Genomic DNA, 21218 nt, shown 5'->3' on the forward strand with positions numbered 1-21218 from the left:
TGTTAAGAGACTTGATTCGCTCATAAAGCACTGCAAGTTCAGTGAACTCAATGTTGAAGAAGCCATGTGTCTTTGAATTATCAATGGTTGCCTCTCTGATTCATTCCAATGGCGCATGCTGAGAGAAGCACTCAGTTTGGAGCAAGTACTCATGGCTTCAAGAGCAGAGGAGCATGCTGATCGACAGGCTGCTGATATGGAAGCTGGAATAACCCAAAATTAGTAAGTCGCAGTAGTGATAAAGAAGCTGTGCAGCAAATGCAGGGTTCCCTCTGAAGAGGGCATCCCTTTGACTTTGGTCCTTCCTCTGCAATCCTGTGTATTCTCTTCAGCTCGGAGCACCGGTGAATGACCCACTTTTGCAATGAAAGTTCCTCCTACCTACTCCAACCTCATTGACTCACCAGGCAAAAATGCTTTGTTGTATCTCCAACCGCCCACTTCAAATGCTGTGTTACCCTCTTGCAATGTGTTTATGTGATGGGATATGACGGAATGCAAAGAGCAATGGCGGCATTCATCTAAGTGTTAGTTTTCTGGACTGCCGGTCACTGAAGGCAAAACCATGACTACGCATATGCTGAGTGCACTCTCAGACCATGAGGACACAGCTGGCAGGCACATGCCTGGGTTGGCCTTTTGCAGGCCTGGCTCGCGCTGTGTGAACCCAGCATTCATTGCATGAAGTGATGTAGGATTTAACACAGATTTAACTCGGATTATACACATCAGATTGCTAGGATTTTGCCCAGCTACTGATTATTGTGAATAACATGCATGAGGACTAATGAAGATTGTCCACCTATACTGAGTATTTGTTGTTTTGCTGCCAGGAGATGGCCACATAAGCAGCACCCCATTAATTGAATCTTGTTTGAGGCTTTCCTGTGGCTCCATCTAGGGTGGAGGAGGTCCTTGGAATTTATTTACGTTTTGGCTGTCTGCAGTTATATATAGACCAGTTATAAAGAAGACCCGCCGTGATGTATACATATTAGCGCATAAACTTGGGGTCTAAATATCAACGCTATTCTGCTCAGTCCATGTCCTTTGTCACGTCACTCTCAAATTCAAAGGGCACTATTCTGCTCAATCCACGTCCTTAGTCACGTCACTCTAAAAATTCGAAGTCAATGTCAATGAATATAAAGGGTGTTTGTTGAACTTATTGTACATGAAAAGGATGGACATTTGTCTTGATGAATTGTTATATTATTTTGTATAAAACACTGTTGCACTTTATGTCACGTAGTTCACCAAGTCACATATTTAATTGTTTTTTTTTTTATATATGACAGCCATATACAAAAGAAAAGATGTGATACAAAAGAAATGTTTACTCAAAAAATATGAAATTGAATATACAAATAGAGGGGCAGATTAGGATGGCGGACGGACCTGCGTCCGTCCGCCACCCCAGAGTTGGAGGGACCGTCCGCAGGGGCAGCGGCGGTCCCTCCATGCAAATTACGATGTGACCACCACCCTGGCGGTCACATCCTGTATGAATAACATTGCGGCGGGTGCTGCTTCAAGCAGCACCCACCGCAATGTCAAAAATGCATGTATTACATTTACATGCACAAAGCGGCAGGCACCGCGCGGTGCCTGCCGCTTTGTGCATGTAAATGTTGGGGGGTACCATAGGTACCCCCCATGTGCACCCCCCACCCCGACACCCTGGGGGCCCGCAACGGGCCCCCAAAAGCCAAAGTCCACATGCTTTTCCACGGCGGAAAAGCCGCCGCGGAAAAGCATGTGTCTGTGCAATTCCTAATTTGGCTGACGGTGTCTTGCAGACACCGTCACCAAATAGCCCTCCCCACCTCGCGGATCAGCGGCGGACGGACCTGCCGTCTGCCGCTGGACCAACCGCACTCCCACCGCCATCCTAATCTGGCGGTGGGTCTTCTATTTCACTGCGGCGGATAATCCGCATACTCCGGGCCGGCGGTGGCTTCCGCCGGCCCGGAGTATGCGGATTATCCGCAATCATAATGAGGCCCATAATCTTGTGTGGTGTGTTGACTCACATTTAATGTCAAATTAAGTACCAAGTATTGATTACTTTAAATATATTATTGTGATGTGATTTTGTTAGATCAATTCGTGTTTTACTAAGCAAGTGGATCACCCAACAGAACAAATTGTAGGTCATACTTTTTCAGGAGACAGGCAGAGCATGGATGCTTCTTTCTCACTCAAGAGCACCAGAACAATCGTTTGACCTTCCATTTTACAAGGATGGTCTGTCAGCTACCTCAAGATGGAGTCCTGACCCCAGGCCATCCTGTGAACAACTGATGATTTTAGGTTTTCCTAAGTACTTGACTAATGGAATTAAACATATGGTCAGTGCCCTGGGAGGGATCAGGTTTGGAGCTTTCCTCCCAGGGGCCGAGTCACACCATCAGCAGTAGAACTCTGCGGTTCTCCCAACCACAGGCTCTGGCACAATCAATCTGGCCTCATATAACAAAGTTCAGCTTTACCATAGAGATAACACTGGAGCAATCTGTTTTAGCTCTGTATTAGTAGAACCTGAGGAATTGACCTGGTTCAGCTACCTTTTGGGGTCAATACGTATCCTGTAAATGTGTGTATGTAGTAAAAAACGAATATTAACTGAAAGTTCTAGAACACACTTGTGAAGGCAGTAGTTATACCAGACTTCATAATTGATTACTGTTGCATTTCTACATCTATAAGGGAATCTCAAGTCATTTTAAAAATTTGGCAATATCATCTCTGGATTATACATTTCAGAAATGGATGTAAAGAATGGTTTGGAAAGAAGTGGAAGCAATACATTAACTGGTAACTGCAGAATTCCTAGATAATTTTTTAATTCAGGTGTGGAAATATCATGTTGGACTGGGATTTGACAACCTATTTCATCATAGATCAATTGTATAGGATGATTTGCCAAAGAAGTAGCCTCATTCCTGGGCCATTGCTATTCTACAGTGTTTACCTAAATCTGATATTTTGAAAGCGATATAGTGGGTTTTGCATGATATCTTTAGGAATGCTGGAGTGCTATATTTTTCACTGATATTCAAAGCAAAATACCTCTGACACCATAGATCTAAATCTTCTTCTGCACCAGTTGGATTTTTATTTATCCCTGGGTTGGAACTGAATACAAAAGACGTTTTTTGTTTTACACCAAGGCGTGTTGTCCCTATGCAGGACTTGCTAGACAATTAACCTCTTGCCTTATTTTGTATATAAGGTATATACAGGAAAACATACTCAAAACATATAAACCATATTTACAATGGACTCACATTTGTACAATTTACATTAGACAAACAACTGCAATTTGCAAACATAAAACAAAATGATGCTACCAAGCACCAACAACTCTGCGATTCTACAAGCAAATGATAGTCCTACTCCTTTCATAGATAGCAGTACGGGGACTCTTATCCTTGATGTCCTCGCAGTACAGTAGTTTTTTTGTGCCAGTGGGAGGTCGCCCCAATGTAAAGAACCCAGTCTAGGGCCGTACACTGTGGGCTCTATAGTGTCCAAGTTCGGGACAATGGTTTGTACTAGGTTCTGTAGGATGGGCTCTCAAAAAAATATGACCAACGCGTTTCGACCTTCTAATTGGTGCTTCTTATAACAAAGGTCTTCATCAGGGTAAGTCTTTATCAAGGAGGACTTGTGGTACCTGTGTGATTTAAGATGGGAACTAGTGAGAATCTATTACTATGGGTGATATTTACAGGTAAGCATGAAACATCAACGAGAACATTATATACCAGATCTGATCTTTGGGAGATTTTGAACTTCTTTTAGTACAGAATCTGAAGGGTGCCTAGGCTGGGAAAAATAGGGCTTGGATGCATGTAAGATTTACCCTAGCGTTATTAATCCCAGTTGCATACTGTATCACCCTCCTAATGTAAACAATATTATAATTTACTTTGCTCTGATTTCTTTCTGCTTTATTCCTCTTTCAGAAATGCTTAGGGAGATTTAGGAGACACTGCTTGGATCAACTCAGTATGTATGGGGAGCAGGGTGGAATGATGCATCAGGGATCGACAAATCCCATCCACAAGACCTTTCAGACCGATTTCCCGAATGGTGCTCCAGAAAGCTCCTCCTCGGATATGGGAAGGTATGCCGCACTATCCAGCAATAATGTGACACACAGCTGTGGAGAATGTTGTAATACTTCTAGGCCTAGCTGGTGCCGGCTGCGGATGGAACTCCAGAACCAACAGAATGAGATAGCTGCAGACCAGAGCTTCACTGGCCAGAATTGCACATATAGATTCACCCCTATTCAAAATAAGAGTGATAGTTCTTCAGGGTTAAGTCCCAAAAAAAACAGCCTGGACTCTTTCTCTGAGGCCTTTCCCAACAGGATTTCTGGTGGGCACAGCCAAGAGGAGCAATGCTGGGATGCTCAGAACTGTCAAATCCAATTAGTCTGTTCCCAGAGGATGATGCCAGCTGTTGAAATGGTGCAGGAAAAGCAGGTGGCAATGTATGGGGGAAGGACTGAGCTGCACGCCACCCACACAGGAACTTGGGAGCAGCACCAGCAGTCTCCATATTTTGATGACACAAGTCAGGATCCACAACATGGACTTCCATCATCATCAGACACTCAAGAAATTGTTCAGCAACAGAGAGCCCACCAGAGGCTTAATTTTCAGCACTGTCAGTCTTCACTACACATGACACAGGAAACTCCAGACAACATTCAAATGCCATATACCAGTCTTCCTACCAATAGTGCCTTTAGGAATGGAAATGCTGCAGAGCAGGATCTGGGTACCATTCTGTTGTTGAGAAGTGCTGGACTCATGGAGGAACCAGCACAATGCTTTTACCAGGATTTCCAGCGGTTCACACATCCTGCACAGGGCTTGAGCCCAGAAGCGAATGCAGAGCAGGATGAATACCTTGGGAAGGGTGAGTTTTGCTTTACTTTCATGCCCCACATCACTGTCACTCATGAGACTGGGATGAATCAAGTGATAAATCAGGTATCAAATAAGTAAAACAATAGATAGCAAGGTCAGGGAACCCAGAAGTGAATATAAGGAAACTCAGACATCATAAAATGAGTGAGGTCCACATCCCTAGCGGTCTTGAGTTAGAGATCAGGATTCCTGGGAGTCAGGGAGACCAAAATAAGTTAGAGGTAAGGGAATGATCAGCAAGGATCGATATGCTGAAGCAAGATGAAGAAACTGAGGCCATAAGATGCGCATTAGTGTCAGGAGACTTTGAGGTAATGAGTGAGATGGTGATTTTATCAGACCTCGAGGTCATAGTGAAGACCTGCCAATTTCTATGTTTTTTCTGCTGTAGAGCCTAAAATTATTAGGCTCTAAATCAACACCTTTGTCCTTCCTGATTTCAGATTCACTGGCCCTGGATACTGTGAGTGATGCCTCACTTGACTCAGCATTCAGACGATCGCTAAAAATTGGGCTTGGGTTGATGAACAATGTTCAGAAGTCTTCTGAAGAGGGATGGACAGGAACCAATGGTGTTCTCTGGCACAGGGTGAGTGACCATTACAGTATCACCTTCATTTTATCTATGGTTGTTCTCCCCAGTGCATCTTCCTTTTAGAAAATACAGCCTTCTGTCAGCACCCATCGACTTTCCCCGGCAGCCACCACCAGCCCCAGCATTTAAAGTCTTACCTCAGTGACTGTGGTCTCCAATAATCACTAACAACCAATCCTTCTCTGAGGCAGTACCCATGGTAAATATCTGGCAACCACAGCCTCACTCCCATCAGCCTCCTTCCCTCTTGTGAGAATATCTCCCTTTTTCAGCATCCATATCTGCTGCTTGCTGCCTGCCTATCTCCTGCTATCTCAGCCTCCTCCCCCTAAGTCTAATTCCCTTATCTGCTCTGTGGCACCCTCCACAGTCCGGGTACATGAAGATGATCATGCCACAAATAGAGATTGGTATTACATGTCTTTATTCCTCAGTGGGTAATCGTTAACTGAACATTCTACATAAGGAATTCCATCACTCACACCCGCACACTTACATCACTGTGATACAGAGTCAGTAGGGAAACAAAGGGATCCATCATCTCTAACTCACAAGACACTACATGACCCCTTTTGTTAAATAAAAAGTACCAATAATACATATATACATTATGACTCTTCAATAAGTCCTTTTGGTGCTCAAATCAATCGCCCAGATCTGGTTATGTGAGGCTGCAGAGATATCAGAGAAGTGCCCATGACTAGTATTGTGACAAAGACATTGGTATAGTCATTGACCTCTCTTGATTCACAGGTGGATAAGTCTCACTCCTGACATCTGGAGTTGGCGAAGGTCAAGGCAGGTGCTTGTAATGTGAGGAGTCTCACGTAATGGACTTTCTAGGAAGGTGAGCAGTCATAGTGTGTCCTTATCTAGTCACAACCCTCAGTGGGTCAGCATCAAAAGGAGCATCAGACTTGCATTTCCGTTTCTGCCTGACGATAACTTGGTCTCCTCTGTTCAACACAGCGCGCCAAGTACAGCTGCGTCTGTCCACATAGGTCTTCAATTTGCTTTTGTGAGATGTATCAGTGGTTCAAAGTTTATCAATGTCAATAAATCTCTCAGTGGTCCATTGTGGCAATTTGTTCCTATGTCCCTCCAAAATATTAAGGTGGCAGGGCTCTCACCCGTGATAGGATGGGGAGTTGACCTGTATGTACAAAGCCAAGATTGAAGAACTGATTTGAGTTCAAGCTTTTCCAGCGCAACTCGCTGAGTGGTCTTCTTGAGGGTGCCTATAAATCTCTCAACCACACTATTCCCCTGTTGACAGTGGGGTGTGCTTTTCTGATGCTTGGCATTTAAATATGTGAGAAAATCTATAAATTCTCAACCACTGAAAGGCAGCCCATTGTCAGATTTCACATTTGAAGGAACACCCCATGTTGAAAACAACGTTCTAGTCTCTCAATGACTGTCATGAGTAGTTGACATCAGATGTTCTATCAGGGGAAAACTGGAAAAATTCATCAACAATTATTAGTAAATGATGTCCATTGTCAAAGTGTCCAAAGAAATCAATTGCAATCTTCTCTCATGCATGCTTTGGGAGATCAGGCATGTTTAACAGATGTGGGGTCGTCTTAGATGACAAAGAGTTGCACCGTACTCTTGATAGTGTCTTCATCATCCATGCATTGATATCTTTCCGTAAAGCCTTGCCTGTGGCCTGGACAGACCACATAGCTGTATTCTTCGAGCTAACTATCCCAGGAGAGATTTCTAAAACACACAATACCAATAACTTTACTACAAGTCGCCCATGGCACAAGATTAACACCCTGGAATTAGACCAGGCCCTATGCTCCTTTACTCCCTGTCTAAATACTGTCTAAAAATTGTACGGAGGAGTCAGACTTTAGACATAATCTGGTAGATATGTCATCTAGATTTCTTAAGAGGGGTTATGATCAAAGAGTGATTAAGAAAGCTGTAACCAGAGCGAATAGTCTTAGGCGTACAGATACATTGAAAATTGAGACATCTGATACCAAGAAACGACAAGAGGGTACAGTGCATATGATTACTAACTATAGCTCTGATAGTGGTAAACTGTACTCAGTTTTGAATAGACATTGGCACTTGTTAAGAACAGCTTCTTTGAAGAAAAATGTGCCTTACATGAAACACAGTCAGGTTTTAGGGCCGGTTTTAGCACCGAGACGGCCCTCATTGAGGTTGCTGAGTCGATCAGGTGGTCCTTAGATTCAGGAGCATCAGCTATGCTGGTGCTCCTGGATCTATCAGCTGCATTTGATACGGTGGATCACGGCAGATTGCTGTTACGGCTGAAGGACATAGGCCTGGAAGACAAGGCACTGAGCTGGCTCCACTCTTACCTCACAGATCGGTCCCAGAAAGTGGCGCTGGGTACCTTCTCCTCTAAGCCAAAACGCCTCTGGTGTGGTGTCCCGCAGGGGTCGGCACTCAGCCCGCTGCTGTTTAATGTCTATTTGGCCCCACTTTTTACTTTGATTGCCAAATGGGGGGTCAGGGCAATTTCGTATGCAGATGATACGCAATTAGTCTTCCCCTATGTAGAGGCGTCGGAGGCAGCTTTTAGCAAAATTAGGGGCTGTCTTCGAGATGTGGCTAGCTGGATGAATGCAAACAAATTAAAATTGAATGCTAGCAAAACGGAGGTGCTATTTGTTGGAAAAAATACACATCCCCCCCGACCTGTGGTGGCCTCCTGAAATGGGTCCAGCACCATCTCCCGGAACCTATGCAAAGAATTTGGGAGTAAGGTGGGACGAGAATCTCTCTTTTTCCCCTCACATACAGCAGGTTACCACCGGATGTCTGCACAAACTCAGAAACCTCCGAAAATTTCTGTCTTTTCTACCAGTTGAGTGTCGCAAAATGGTAGTTCATGCGACAGTTACATCCCGACTAGACTACGCAAACGGCCTCTACCTTGGTCTGCCCAAATATCTGGTGCAACGCCTGCAGATCGTGCAGAATGCGGCTGCGAGACTGATAAAACACATTCCCTTCAGGCATCATGTCTCTCCGCATCTGCACGAGCTACATTGGCTCCCAGTGGCGAGCAGAATAAAATTCAAAGTTCTCACCCTGGCGTTCAGAGCACTAAAAGGGACCTGTCCTAACTATTTAAAACTCAGACTTCCCCGTTACCATCAGGAGCGACAGCTGCGATCTAACTCTCTGCTTCAGTTAATTGTCCCACGAGTTAGAAAAGCTAGACTTGGGGGCAGGTCCTTCTCTGCTGGCACGGCGAAACTCTGGAACACCTTGCCCTCTGCCATCCAATCTGCTACGACAGAAGCTAGCTTTAAGAAGCTCCTAAAGACCTGGCTCTTTATGCACAAAACCTAAGAATTTCTTCATGGCTCTTGCTTACTGCTGAAGTACTCTTTTAGCGCCGGGACACCTCGTCGAGAGGTAGCTGTTCGCGCTTTACAAGCATCAGTATTATTATTATTATTATTAAGAACAGATAATGATTTACTGCCGTTTATTACCAAGAAACCGGGTTTGACATTCAGGAGGGGTATGACATTGGCTAACATAGTCAGCCCTAGCTACCCGGAACAACAATAACAAGTGACGTGGTTGCCGAATAAATTGAAAGGCTTCTACAAGTGTGGGAGGTGTAGCTCTTGTAGATGGTCAATGAACAAAGTTACTGTCTTTAATTACAATGATACTGGCACACACACTATTAATATGTTTATTAATTGTGATGCGGCAAACGTAATTTATGTGATAGTGTGTTCCTGCGGAATGATTTATGTAGGAAGCACTATCAGGAGGTTGAAAGAGAGAATGATGGAACACTTCAGAGCCCTCAAAAATGGGGATACACGGTACCCTATTGCGTGCCATGCAGTATGAAACCATGAGAACATGAAAGATCATGTTTTCAGCTTCCATGGTATTGAACATGTGAAGAATGATCCCAGGGGTGGGACTAGACAACTGAAATTGAGGAGACGGGAAGTTCTTTGGCTCATGAAACTCAGGGCTGTGGAGCAGGGTATGAACACTGACAATGAATAACAATACTACCTGGGGCAGGACTCGGTATTTAATGTGATTGTACTATTTCTCATATATATAATGAACATATACTGGCTTTTTGATAATTATTGTATTTATGAGTGTATGTCATCTATGAAATACCTTGGAATGGATCAGCAACTCGATGATATATCATGTACAGTAATATTGGGAATTTGTTTATGTACATTGTTACTTTATAGAAGATTTGATATTGGACATTAATTACGAGTTGTACATGTTAGAACTAGGACTGTATATAAGTAAGGAAATGACTTATTGTAACTAATGGTTGTAACTGGTTTTCGTAACAATGTGTATAGATAGATGGTTAATATTTTCTCTCTCTTGGTCTGATACCTTTTACTCACTCTACCTTTCTTGTGCAATTCTCTGTTCTTCATCTACTGTATTTACAACATTATTTCTAATAATCTCCTTATACCTGATTTAATATGTGATTTTTTTACTTAGTTTTTTTAACTCCGCCGGATTTAACCAGGTTACTACTTCAGTGCCATGGTGTTACTTAGACAATACAGATGACTATGTGACAACGGTTTTGTACTCAAGGATGGTTGTGTAATTATTTGGCGACTCCCATACTAGCGCAATTTGACGGTACTGGCGTTTTCTCTGCGGGGATGGGTGCGTGCATTATGAATTACTTGGTGACTTTAGGACAATTACGATGGCTCGCAATTGCGAAAAACTGTTTCGTTTTTTGTACTTGTAGTCCTTTTACGATTATGCATATGTTTACACGGTAGCTGTACGTACTACAGGACGTGAGTTTAATAAGGCATCGCAATACTACGCGTATTTACTTTCATCTATTTAGATTATAAATCTTGGCTTTTCTTTGTTAATATAATTGATATAAGCATTATTGTTGGTTGTATTTAGGTGAGTTCGCTATACCGTATCAGAATAATAGGCATTACTTTGTTGAATAGAGCAACTGTATGGTTGACTAGCTTAAGATGGCGCTTATGGATGAACAGTACTTAAGACCTATCTAAGATGGCGCCCAAGTAGCACGCGACGTTACTTGCGGGAGAGTTGCCGTTTCCTTTTGGTGAGTTACCGATGTCGGGAGTGACGATCCTGAGGTTGGGGGTTGACTGTATGAATAGAATATACTTACTTTAATGTTTAACTTACAGAATTCGTACACGTGGATGATTATTGTGGATACTAGCGTTATTCATGAAATTTGGAGTCCTCGAGACATGGACTATCTTGAGGTGAGATGGGAGTGCTAAGTTGGGCAAACACGCTAGTACACGTTTGGTGGCAGCGTGTAGTGTTTTTAATTACTGTGTTATTGATCCAATATAGGAATTGTGAATTACTTGTGGGTGAGACTTGTAATATCCGTATTTGCAAGTTTGTTCAGACAATGAACGATATCCTGACATGAGATTGGGATATTAAACTGGTTATTAGCTTGGTGGGAATTGGTTAGTGGATAAGATAGTATTGAAATTTACGCACACACTGGATGGAATGTTAGCATGATGTTGTGGTGAATTATACTTAATTACATTTAGTTGAATGTTTTAAGTCTGGTATAATGATTGGATTAGTAATTTAGAGAAATGACTGTTTTCGTTATAAGAACTGGAAGATTGACTTGGAATATCCAAACTTAATTGATGGTTATTAATGAGGAATATTTCACTGACAATTAAGTGGAATATAAGGTTGGTAGACTTTGTGGAACTGTAACTGTAATTCGTATATATTTTTAGAGCACATACTTTGGGTGATGAGTTTTCTTGGAACTTGGTTCTTTCCCTAAAATTTCCTATCTGACACGGGTTGTGGCTATGGGTGTGGAACTTTATTAATATCTTTAGTATTTTAATTGGAGAAGTTGAGGACTATTCTGCTCCAGTTAAACATCCTAGCTATACACTTATATATTGTTATTTGGGTTGCAGCCCTGAAGAAGTCGACTGCTATATTTAGCAAGACGAAACACGTGTTGGCTGTTATTTGGAGCTGTTTTGCGTTGGATTGTGGAACATTAACTTGTAAATAAACCTATTTGGAAGATTACATATCGGAATGCTCTAACTGAACCACCACATATATGAAGACGGATTAGAGTGGACACTCGTCAAAGACTTTTAGTGTGCTCGGAAGGGCTCTTTTTATTGCTTTTTTCACCAAGTGGATTATTGGGGCTGTGGTAACAGGCCTCGCATTATCCTCCTGGAGCACCACATTGTATTGTTACTTTAAATTTTTACTTTCCCAGGATTAGCTGAGCGCCCTAGTTCCTTACTGGTTTCCATACAGTAGACCATCACTACTTAACCCCTTCCACGCTCATGACGAGCTGGGCTCGTCATGAGGTAGCCTCCTCGCACGCTCATGACGAGCCCAGCTCGTCATGTAACATGCGTTTTTAAAAAACTCAGCGTGCGAGCGGAAATCCGCCGCACGCATGCGGTTAAAATACCCAAATTTACCTCGGTGTCCAAAGGGATCCGAGAGCTGCATTGGTTGCCGGTCCAGGCAAGGGTTCAATCTAAGTCCTTGTGCATTGTTCACAAGGCCCTTTATGGGACAGGACCTGCCTATTTCAATAATCAATTAGCACTTCCCACAACGCAACCTCAGATCATCGACTGCCGCCTTGTTGGTCATCCCCAGGGCGAAGACCGTAAAATGGGGTGGAAGAAGCTTCTTTCATCTGGCCCCCAAACTTTGGAACACTCTGCCTTTTCCCCTAAGATGCCAAACCAACAGACAATTGTTCGGAAAGGAGCAGAGAACATGGTTGTTCATGCCCAACTTCTAACCTCTGTTGACTTCTGCTCAGGTTATGACTGCTCCAGCGCTAAGACGCCTCAGCACACATGCGCTTTACAGAACCTTTATTTCATTTAATTTAATTTCACAAATGACATACCTTTATCTCCTTTTCAACTCTTTCCTCAAGGCAAGGGAACCATGCTCACTCCCATAAAGCTTGTTTCGTAGCAACAACTCCAAGGTGTCCCTCATGGTCCAGTTCAATAACTTGTTGTCTCAGACTCTTGGGTATCACAATTCTTGACCCTTGTAAGATAATGCTTAATGGGGTAAATGAAAGCTCTTTTTCCACTTTTTTAAATTTCTGGTGTTCAAGTTCATCATGCAGAGGTCAAGTATGTTTTCACCACAATTGGTGCATAATAATGTCTTTCAGTATTAGCAAATCCTTGTCAGTACTCGTGGCAGCAATGATTGGTTCTACTGATATGGCAGCAGGGGTACTGGATTTTGCAATGAGGGTAAAATAAGCAGCAGCTGCTTTACAAATACAGGGTTTTGATCTTTTCCTGGACAATGCATAATCGTATAATCATACCCTTTTAGTCGCAAACCTCACCTCTCAATGCGAGGGGGCATCTTGGCTCTAGGATTGCCGAAAATGGTGAGCAATGCTTGGGGGTCAGTTACAATTGTTACATGTTTTCCATACAAGAACACATGGAAATGTTCACAACCCTACACTGCAACCAGGTTTCTTTTTCAGGTAGTGAATAGGCACGTTCTGTCATTGACAAACTTCGGCTAGCATAAGCTACAATGTGTCCTGAGGCATTGGGATGTCCAGTGTGCTGGGCAAGGATGGCACCCAACCCCACTGGGCTTGCATCAACAGCAACCTCCGTCTGAAATTTTGGATCAAAGTATGCCATTTCAGTTGCGTTCTCAATTGCATGCTTGATTTTCTTGAAGCTTTGTTCACATTCACTGGACTACTCTAATGGGACATATTTTATTTCATTAAAGTCTTTCAATGGGGCACCTACAGTAGCAAAATCATATATATACCTTGACTAGTAACTGGCCATACCAATGAAGAATCGCTGCATCCATCGACAGGATCTTCGACAGAGAAGCAGTGCCCAGATACGACTAGGGGTGACAGTGCTGCGCTTTACAAATGCTGATTGATTGAGCATAGTTGCATCTTGTGGGGGAGAGGTGGCTGAAAAGTCCTGTACTTTATTTGGATTGGGAGTCAGATCCCCTTCAGAAAATATATGACCAAAGAACTTGAGTTTGATATTATGAAACTTACACTTTTCTGCATTTAAAGACCTGCATCAGCAAGTGTACGACACACTTGTGTAAGATCTTTATCATTTCCTTTTCAAAAAGCTTTATTTGGCTTTTGCAGCCATAAAAGCAATGTGCAAATCAGCAAACACAATTAAATATAGAAATCACGGGTATAAAAGACAATAAATCATTAAAATGAAACTACGTCGCATCCCCATGAATACAAATACAAGTGATAAATTGGTTCAAAAGCAGCAGGTTAAAAAAGATAAAATAATTTGAGCATGTGCACATTACAACATTATGAAAAAATCAATATTTTTTGTTCAAATACTCTGAGCAATTAGGCAAGCCCTCAGAATACATACCCAGCCTAAAAATGTTGCCATAGCTAGGGCAATAGGTAATGATGTATCGGTACGCAGGATGCCTTCAGCTTCCGCAGCCACCCTTGTGCCCAGGAGCCTGCAGATTGGTAACAGCCAGGCCCAGCGAGGAGCTACATAGGCATCACAAACAAAAAGAATATGAGCCGTAGACTTGTTAAAAGATCTACATCCCGGACACCTAGTAGAAGGTTGGGCTGACCATTTAATGGTAAACAATCTCACCGGGAGCGTTCCCACCCTGAACGAAAAATACAATTTGCGGTCCATGGGTTTAGTAATCGCATCCCAGTAAGATTCCATCCTCGGGGCAACTTTATGGTCCAAAAAAAGGCTGGTAAGGGAAGTCGACGCTTGTTGTGTTGCGTTTCATTCCTGAAACCATTCCAAGTATTTATTCTTTAGCACACCTTTTGATGGGAAGTTGGAGTTTACAGGATAAATCCACAGCGAGATCAAACCTAGCTCTAGGAAGTTTCGAACTACCCATAACCATTTCATACGATGTAATGTATCACCCCTGAATATTTCTAAGAAGCCCTGCGCATAGCTTGCAAGCTCGGGTGTAGACCCTAGTCTCCTCCAATAGAGAAGGGGACGCAATTTAGCTATTGCTGCAATAGGTTTCTTACCCAGATTAATTAACAACGGGCACATAGGGGTACTCTGGGGTAGTCTAGTGATATTTCTTCTTATTATTATTATGCTGTTTTGTTACGCGCTCAATTACTGCCGGAGTATCCTGGCGCGAAGATGAGAGAGAAGAAACAGAATAAAAACAAAACTATAAGACAAAGGCAGCTAAAAGGCCAACCTGAACAAATGTGTTTTCAACGCTTTTTTAAATGAGCCGAAGTTCAAGGTAGCTCGCAGGAATAATGGAAGATCATTCCAGGCCGCAGTGGCCTTCACCGCCACTGATTGCCCTCCCAACCGGAAACGCCGGAAACGTGGGACCTGCAGCAGATGTTGAGCAGCCGAGCGCAAAGGTCTGTTGGGAGAGTAACGACTAAATCGTTTAATCAAATATGCAGGACCTTGTCCATTTATGGCCTATTGAGCCAATGTAAGAATTTTAAAAATATTGGCATAGTCGTGACGCGAGAGAATTAAAGCTTTCGCTACTGACTCTCTTGCTGAGGAAGGAAGATAAGGAAAAAACTTCCAAAGCGCTTTAAGGGTCCCAAAGCAGCCCCCGTCAGTTTCTTAATGTGCGCCTCGAACCGGAAGTCTTCTCCGAACCAGACCCCAAGTTCTTAGCGAGGACATTGACTGAACAGGGCATCGGAAAGCCAACTGGCCAAAGTAATTCTCTAAAACTAGGGGGAAAATGACCATACAGCAAAATTTCCGTCTTGTCCTCATTACACTTCAATTGTGAGGAAGCTAACCAATTGCAAACCGAGGATAGACAGGACTGAATCAGCCCTGTGTCCAAGACATCGCTGGGCCACGTAAATAACAGCTGCGTGTCATCCGCATAGGCAATAATTTTGGCCCCCAGTTGTTTGGCCAGCTTTATCAGGGTGGTCAGATAAACATTAAAAAGCAAAGGGCTCAGTGTGGAGCCCTGCGGGACCCCTGTCGAAAGAGGCTTAGCCATAGATGAAAAGGGGGGAAGCCAGACCTGCTGGGATCTGGACGAGAGGAAAGAGCTCAGCCAGTCCAAAGCTAAGCCTGTGACACCAATATCAGCCAGCCGAGCGAGAAGGCGCTGGTGTGGCACCGTGTCAAACGCGGCAGAGAGGTCCAATAAAATTAGAGCCGCTCTGCCGCCACTGTCCAGACACTCCCTAACCGCTTCAGAGATCTCCACCAATGCTGACTCCGTGCTGTGAGCACGGAACCCCGATTGTGCCGGGTGGAGAGCCCCAGACGATTCAACAAACTCGTTCAGCTGCCGGAATGCCATTTTTTCACCAATTTTAGCCATAGTCGGGAGCAGGGAAATTGGCCGATAATTGGCCAGCACAGCAGGATCAGCACCCGCCTTTTTAAGCAAAGGCAGCAGCTTAGCCTGTTTCCAAACTGCAGGCACTATGGCCAACTTGAATGAGAGGCCAACGATGTGCGCAACTTCCTGCACCACCACTTCAGCTATACCGGCAAGCACTCGCGCCGGACAGGGGTCAGTTGGAGACCCTGATTTCAAGGATTTAATCACGGCCAGAGTGTCAGCTGCTGAAGGAGGCACAAACTCCACCATCCTGGACAAGGATGACCCTGAGAGAGGGGAGAGGTCAGGAATACCATCCAAGATGTTACTGGTGCTAAAACTGGACTGAATAGCAGCAATTTTTTGCTCAAAGAACAAGGAAAGATTCTCACACCACGCCCCTGAGGCCGGGACCATCCGTAGCTCTGCACAGGGGGAGAGAAAGCTTTTAACAATCGCAAAGATCTCGCGGCTGCTTTTGTTGGCCTTATCGATCCGGCTAGCAAAGTATTCGCCTTTAGCTGTTTTAATGCAGGCGTAGTACTTCCTCTGAGCCCCACGCAGAGCTGCCTTAGCCAGGGGGCAGTAGAATTGACGCCAGGCCCGTTCTAGCTTTTTGCAGGCCAGCTTATGTGTGCGCAACTCGGGGGAAAACCAAGGTTTAGAAGGGGTAGAGCGAACTCTACCAGTACTACCACCTTTGGATGAATAGGCCACACCCGCTGCAACCCATTCATTGAAAGTCAGCACCGCCTTGACAAGCTCATCGCACAGCACAGGCCTACTCTCATTCAGGGCAGCAGCCAGAGTGCACATATTAATTTTTTGGGCGCACACAGTTTTAACAGCTGTAGTGGTAATTTTCTGGGCTGACCACGCAAATCTGACCAGCCGATGATCCGACCACGTGAGGGCTTGCGGGGTTCCACCCTAAGGGGAAAATTCGAACAGATCACATCAAGAGTATGACCCGGCGAGAGTGGGTTGGTGGCAGCTCCCATGCTGACCCGCTTTGCTTTGTGGCCATATTCCTGCAAATTTTTAAATTTTAACTTGCTGATTGACCTATGTTATACTTTTGAATCGCTCTGCATTATTTTGCACATTTTAAGACTCGCCTCTCGAGTCTGTGTATTTTCTGCTGCTGTCATTTTAAAACCTGATTTAAACATTTGGGGGGTGCTACGACCTACCTGATCTCTTCTGTAGTGTGAGGTGAGCCTTGCCTGCCCCATTCCACTGCGGCTGCTGTGCCGTTTGTGTGGAGGGCGGGCAGCCATCTTCCTAGTAGTCCTGCACCCCGGCTGAACCTGTGGCAGCGGTCTAGCTGGGGGAGGGAGGTGCGTCTATAAAAACAGCTGTGGGCAGAGATCTTTGCGGCGAGAGTGGGTTGGTGGCAGCTCCCATGCTGACCCGCTTTGCTTTGTGGCCATATTCCTGCAAATTTTAAAATTTTAACTTGCTGATTGACCTATGTGATACTTTTGAATCGCTCTGCATTATTTTGCACATTTTAAGACTCGCCTCTCGAGTCCGTGTATTTTCTGCTGCTGTCATTTTAAAACCCGATTTAAACATTTGGGGGGTGCTAACGACCTACCTGATCTCTTCTGTAGGGTGAGGTGAGCCTTCCCTGCCCCGTTCCACCGCGGCTGCTATGCCGTTTGTGTGGAGGGCGTGCGGCCATCTTCCTAGTAGTCCTGCACCCTGGCTGAACCTGTGGCAGCGGTCTAGCTGGGGGAGGGAGGTGCTTCTATAAAAACAACATGCACTTTCTGACGCGCAGCGGTCGCGCGTGGCGGGCGCGCCTTAGGCGCGCCGAAGGTAAGCCAAAGGTCAGCCCGTCTGCGCCCGTCTGCGCCTCGGCCGTGGCGGACGCAGGACTCGCTGACCTACAGTCGCAAGTTCCCAATAAGGTTGTTATTTCCTACACATGTGAGCAGTTGTGCTCTCTGCGTCCTTTGAGCTGTTTTGGCTCAGGACGGGATGTGGGGAATTCTAACATGGTCAACCCTTGTTCTGCTTGTGGCTTCAGTTGTGCTGCCACATTGACTGATCAATCTCCTCCGTTGAGTGTCTCTCATTCCATTTCGGCGGCTCTGGTTAATGCTCGGTCGCTGAGCAAGCACGCTGCGGACATATTTGAACTTCTTGCAGAGGGCTCTCTGGACATTCTGTTTGTGACTGAAACCTGGCTTAACAGCGCCAGTGCACCGGATGTCGAGTTGGCCATCCCCAGAGGCTATAAAATATACAGAAGAGATAGAGTACTGGGAAGGGGAGGGGGTCTGGCAATTATTCTGAAAGATTCTTGGGCTCTTCAAGTTGATCCCCCGGACGAGTTAGGAGTTACCTGTTTTCAAAAGTAGTAAGAGCTATAAGGTTCTCGCATCCCCAAACTTCCGTACCATATAGTGCTGAACTAACAGCTTTCAAGTTATAAATTTCAAGGGCTGGGCTAATAGGTTTAAAATAAGAAAGATTATTCTCCTGACAGAGAGCCCCCAAAATCTGTCTACGTTTGAGCGATGCTAAATCAATTTGACGATCCCACTTCATACTTCCTTGAAAGTTCACTCCTAAATAAGTGAACTCATTTACTAATTCTAATGGACCATCCTTCATAAAAAAGACCTAAGATTTGCCTTACGGGCATTGAATGCCATTAGCTTCGTCTTAGACACGTTGACCTCCAAGCCCCTCTGGCAGCAAAAATCCTCAAAGATCTTTAATGCCTTCTGAAGCCTACTAGGGGTCTTGAATAGGATCAACGTGTCGTCGGCAAACATCAGAATTGGTACTTTTTCTCCGGCAAGTGAAGGGGCGTCAGTTGGTATTGCACTCATACAATCAGCTATCCCGTTGATATATAACGAAAATAGCGTAGGGGCCATCACACATCTTTGTCTCACACCACGTTCCACCGGGAACAGTTCAGTAACTTCCCCCTGTCCCCCCATCTAATTTGGGCATTATTGTCTTCGTGGAGCCTTCTGATCAAAGTTAAAAGTTCCAGGGGAAGCCCAAGTTGTTTCAAAACTAGCCATAATTTCCAGCAGGGAACTAGATAAAATGCCACCCTAAGATCTACGAAGGCGGCATAAAGAATACCCTTGCCTATAGTCACTATCTTCCAGTAGATTAAAGTGAATCTGAAAACCTGGTCGATGGTGCTTATTGAGGCACAGAATCCAGCTTGCAATGGAGAAAGGACTCCGAACTCCTCTATCCACCCCTGCAATCTATTTAACACCATTCTACCAATTATTTTCTGGAAGCAGTCGATTAAGCTAATAGGTCTATAGTTCCCCGGGCATGCTTTGTCACCTTTTTTGTAGACCTGGATAATTTCCGCGCTTTTCCAAGACACGGGAATTGGCTCTCTTTGTGCAATTGCATTAGAAAGCAAGAGGATATATCGACTCCAACTAGATTTATCATGTAGAAAGATGTCGTCCGGGATGCCATCGGGCCCTGGTGCTTTCCCCGGTAAAATTGAGTTCAAAGCTGACTCAACTTCCCTCTTGGTAAAGGTTTCTCCCGAGTACATCACACTTGTGTGTACGATTTCCCCCACTACTGGGGTAGAAGCATATTGGGGCTTAAAATGATTAATCCAGGCAGATACAGAGACATGATTTTGGGGGCGCTCAGCTTGGCCCCCAATAGACCATTTATAAATGTGCCAAAACTGCTTAGGATTTTTTGAGGCACATTCGTCCCTCAAATCCTGCTACCTTTTAACATCCCAGGCTTTCTTGGCCTTTACTTGCTTAACCTTATGAAGTGTTCTCATCTCACGGACCTTTGTTGGGTCACTCCGTCTTACGGCTCTCCCAAGAGCCAGGCGTGCCTCCCAGCATTCGTTGTTCTACCATCGTCCCTCTTTCTGGGCTGATACCTTGGGCTTCTTTCCCTGCTTCTCAAAGTATGAACGCAAAAGATTAAAAAAGGAGGTATGGGTGCTCACTATTCTACCTTGATCTCCTTTCTGATAAACACAAGTCTCAAGTTCTTTAGTGGCGAAATCCAGGCTCTGTGCTATATCGGCTAGCAAGGTTGGAGCTTCTTTTACCTGTACCCATTTGAGTCTCCTTAGATCGTTCGAGGGAACAACTTCGCCAAGGTAGTTCCTATCAACTAAATGAGAATCTATAATATGATAACTCAAATGCAGAGAACAACAAAGTGGATTATGGTCACTTTCAAGCCTAACTGTGACCTTCATGTTCTCCACCAAATGCCACAGGCTCAGACTTACCAGAACATAATCAATTCTGCTTGCATGAAGCCCATTGTTAAAAGTGTTAGCTCCTAACCTGTCTGAATTAGTGCGCCCATTCAGAGCTCTTAGGCCCTGTTCCATACAGATACTATTTAATTGGATAGCCACATCAGTCCACTTTCTGATAGGCTACAACTCCAGCGGTGGCATCCCCCATTTACTATCATCAACCTCAATCCAGTGGCCACCTTCTTCAGTAAGGGGTTTAAATGATGTATTAAAATCACCCATTATTATTACCTTAGAAACGTCGGGTAGAATGTCAAGGAGCTCTTCAAGAGCCGCTAAAAGTCCTGATCGTTTGCCCTTTGTGCCCCTGACGTAGATGTTAAATAACACGATTGATAGGTGATCATTGGTGATTAATTTAATCGCTTGAATGTCCTTATTCTGAGTTGAAAAAACCTGGATATTAACTTTAAGCTCTTGACGAACCCAGATCGTTAGCCCCCCCAAGGGCCTACCTTTCTCACCCCTTACAGATGCTATGGAGAAGTTCAAATACCCATCGCAGAACAGGGGTGTTTCCGCCCAGGTCTCTTGGAAAGCATAAATGTCATGTGCCTTTAAAAAGGTGTTCCATTCAGGTGAGCGTAACTTTGAACTAAGGCCTGCAATATTCCAGCTCAGGATGTTACATACTATAGGTAGATTCTCAACCATCTGAGTAGTGTCTTGTGGGTATGTGCCTTGTGGGTATGAACCACTGCTGCAATTAGATTTAATAGATACCCCCCTGAAGATATTACTTGCAGGATGAATAGGAACAGAGGTCTGGGGTATGGGATGTTTCATAGTTGGTTTAACATCTAAACTTATCCCCCCCATCATCTCCTCGTGTCAAAGCCACATTATGGGTAGTAGTTAATAGCCTCTCCTTTGGTCCCTCCCCAGGGGATACAATAAGAACGCCTTTTTGAGCCCCCAGCAGATCGATGGGATTTATTCAATTGTTGGTCTCTAGGCTTGAGGAGCCCTG

At 44.4% G+C, this 21218-nt stretch overlaps 1 protein-coding gene across 2 annotated transcripts in view; it reads left to right on the forward strand.

The window, feature by feature from the left end:
• The window catches only part of LOC144781642 (uncharacterized), a 213622-nt gene that overhangs the window by 49920 nt on the left and 142484 nt on the right, over nt 1-21218 (forward strand). For both annotated transcript variants that reach the window (XM_078660598.1, XM_078660599.1), the window contains exons 2-3: nt 3972-4935; nt 5390-5535. In XM_078660598.1, the coding sequence (XP_078516724.1) occupies nt 4017-4935; nt 5390-5535 (1065 nt within the window). In that variant the 5' untranslated portion in view covers nt 3972-4016. The remainder of the gene's footprint in view (nt 1-3971; nt 4936-5389; nt 5536-21218) is intronic.

This window comes from Lissotriton helveticus, chromosome 9, assembly GCF_964261635.1.
Source record: "Lissotriton helveticus chromosome 9, aLisHel1.1, whole genome shotgun sequence".
In the NCBI taxonomy this organism is placed as follows: domain Eukaryota; kingdom Metazoa; phylum Chordata; class Amphibia; order Caudata; family Salamandridae; genus Lissotriton; species Lissotriton helveticus.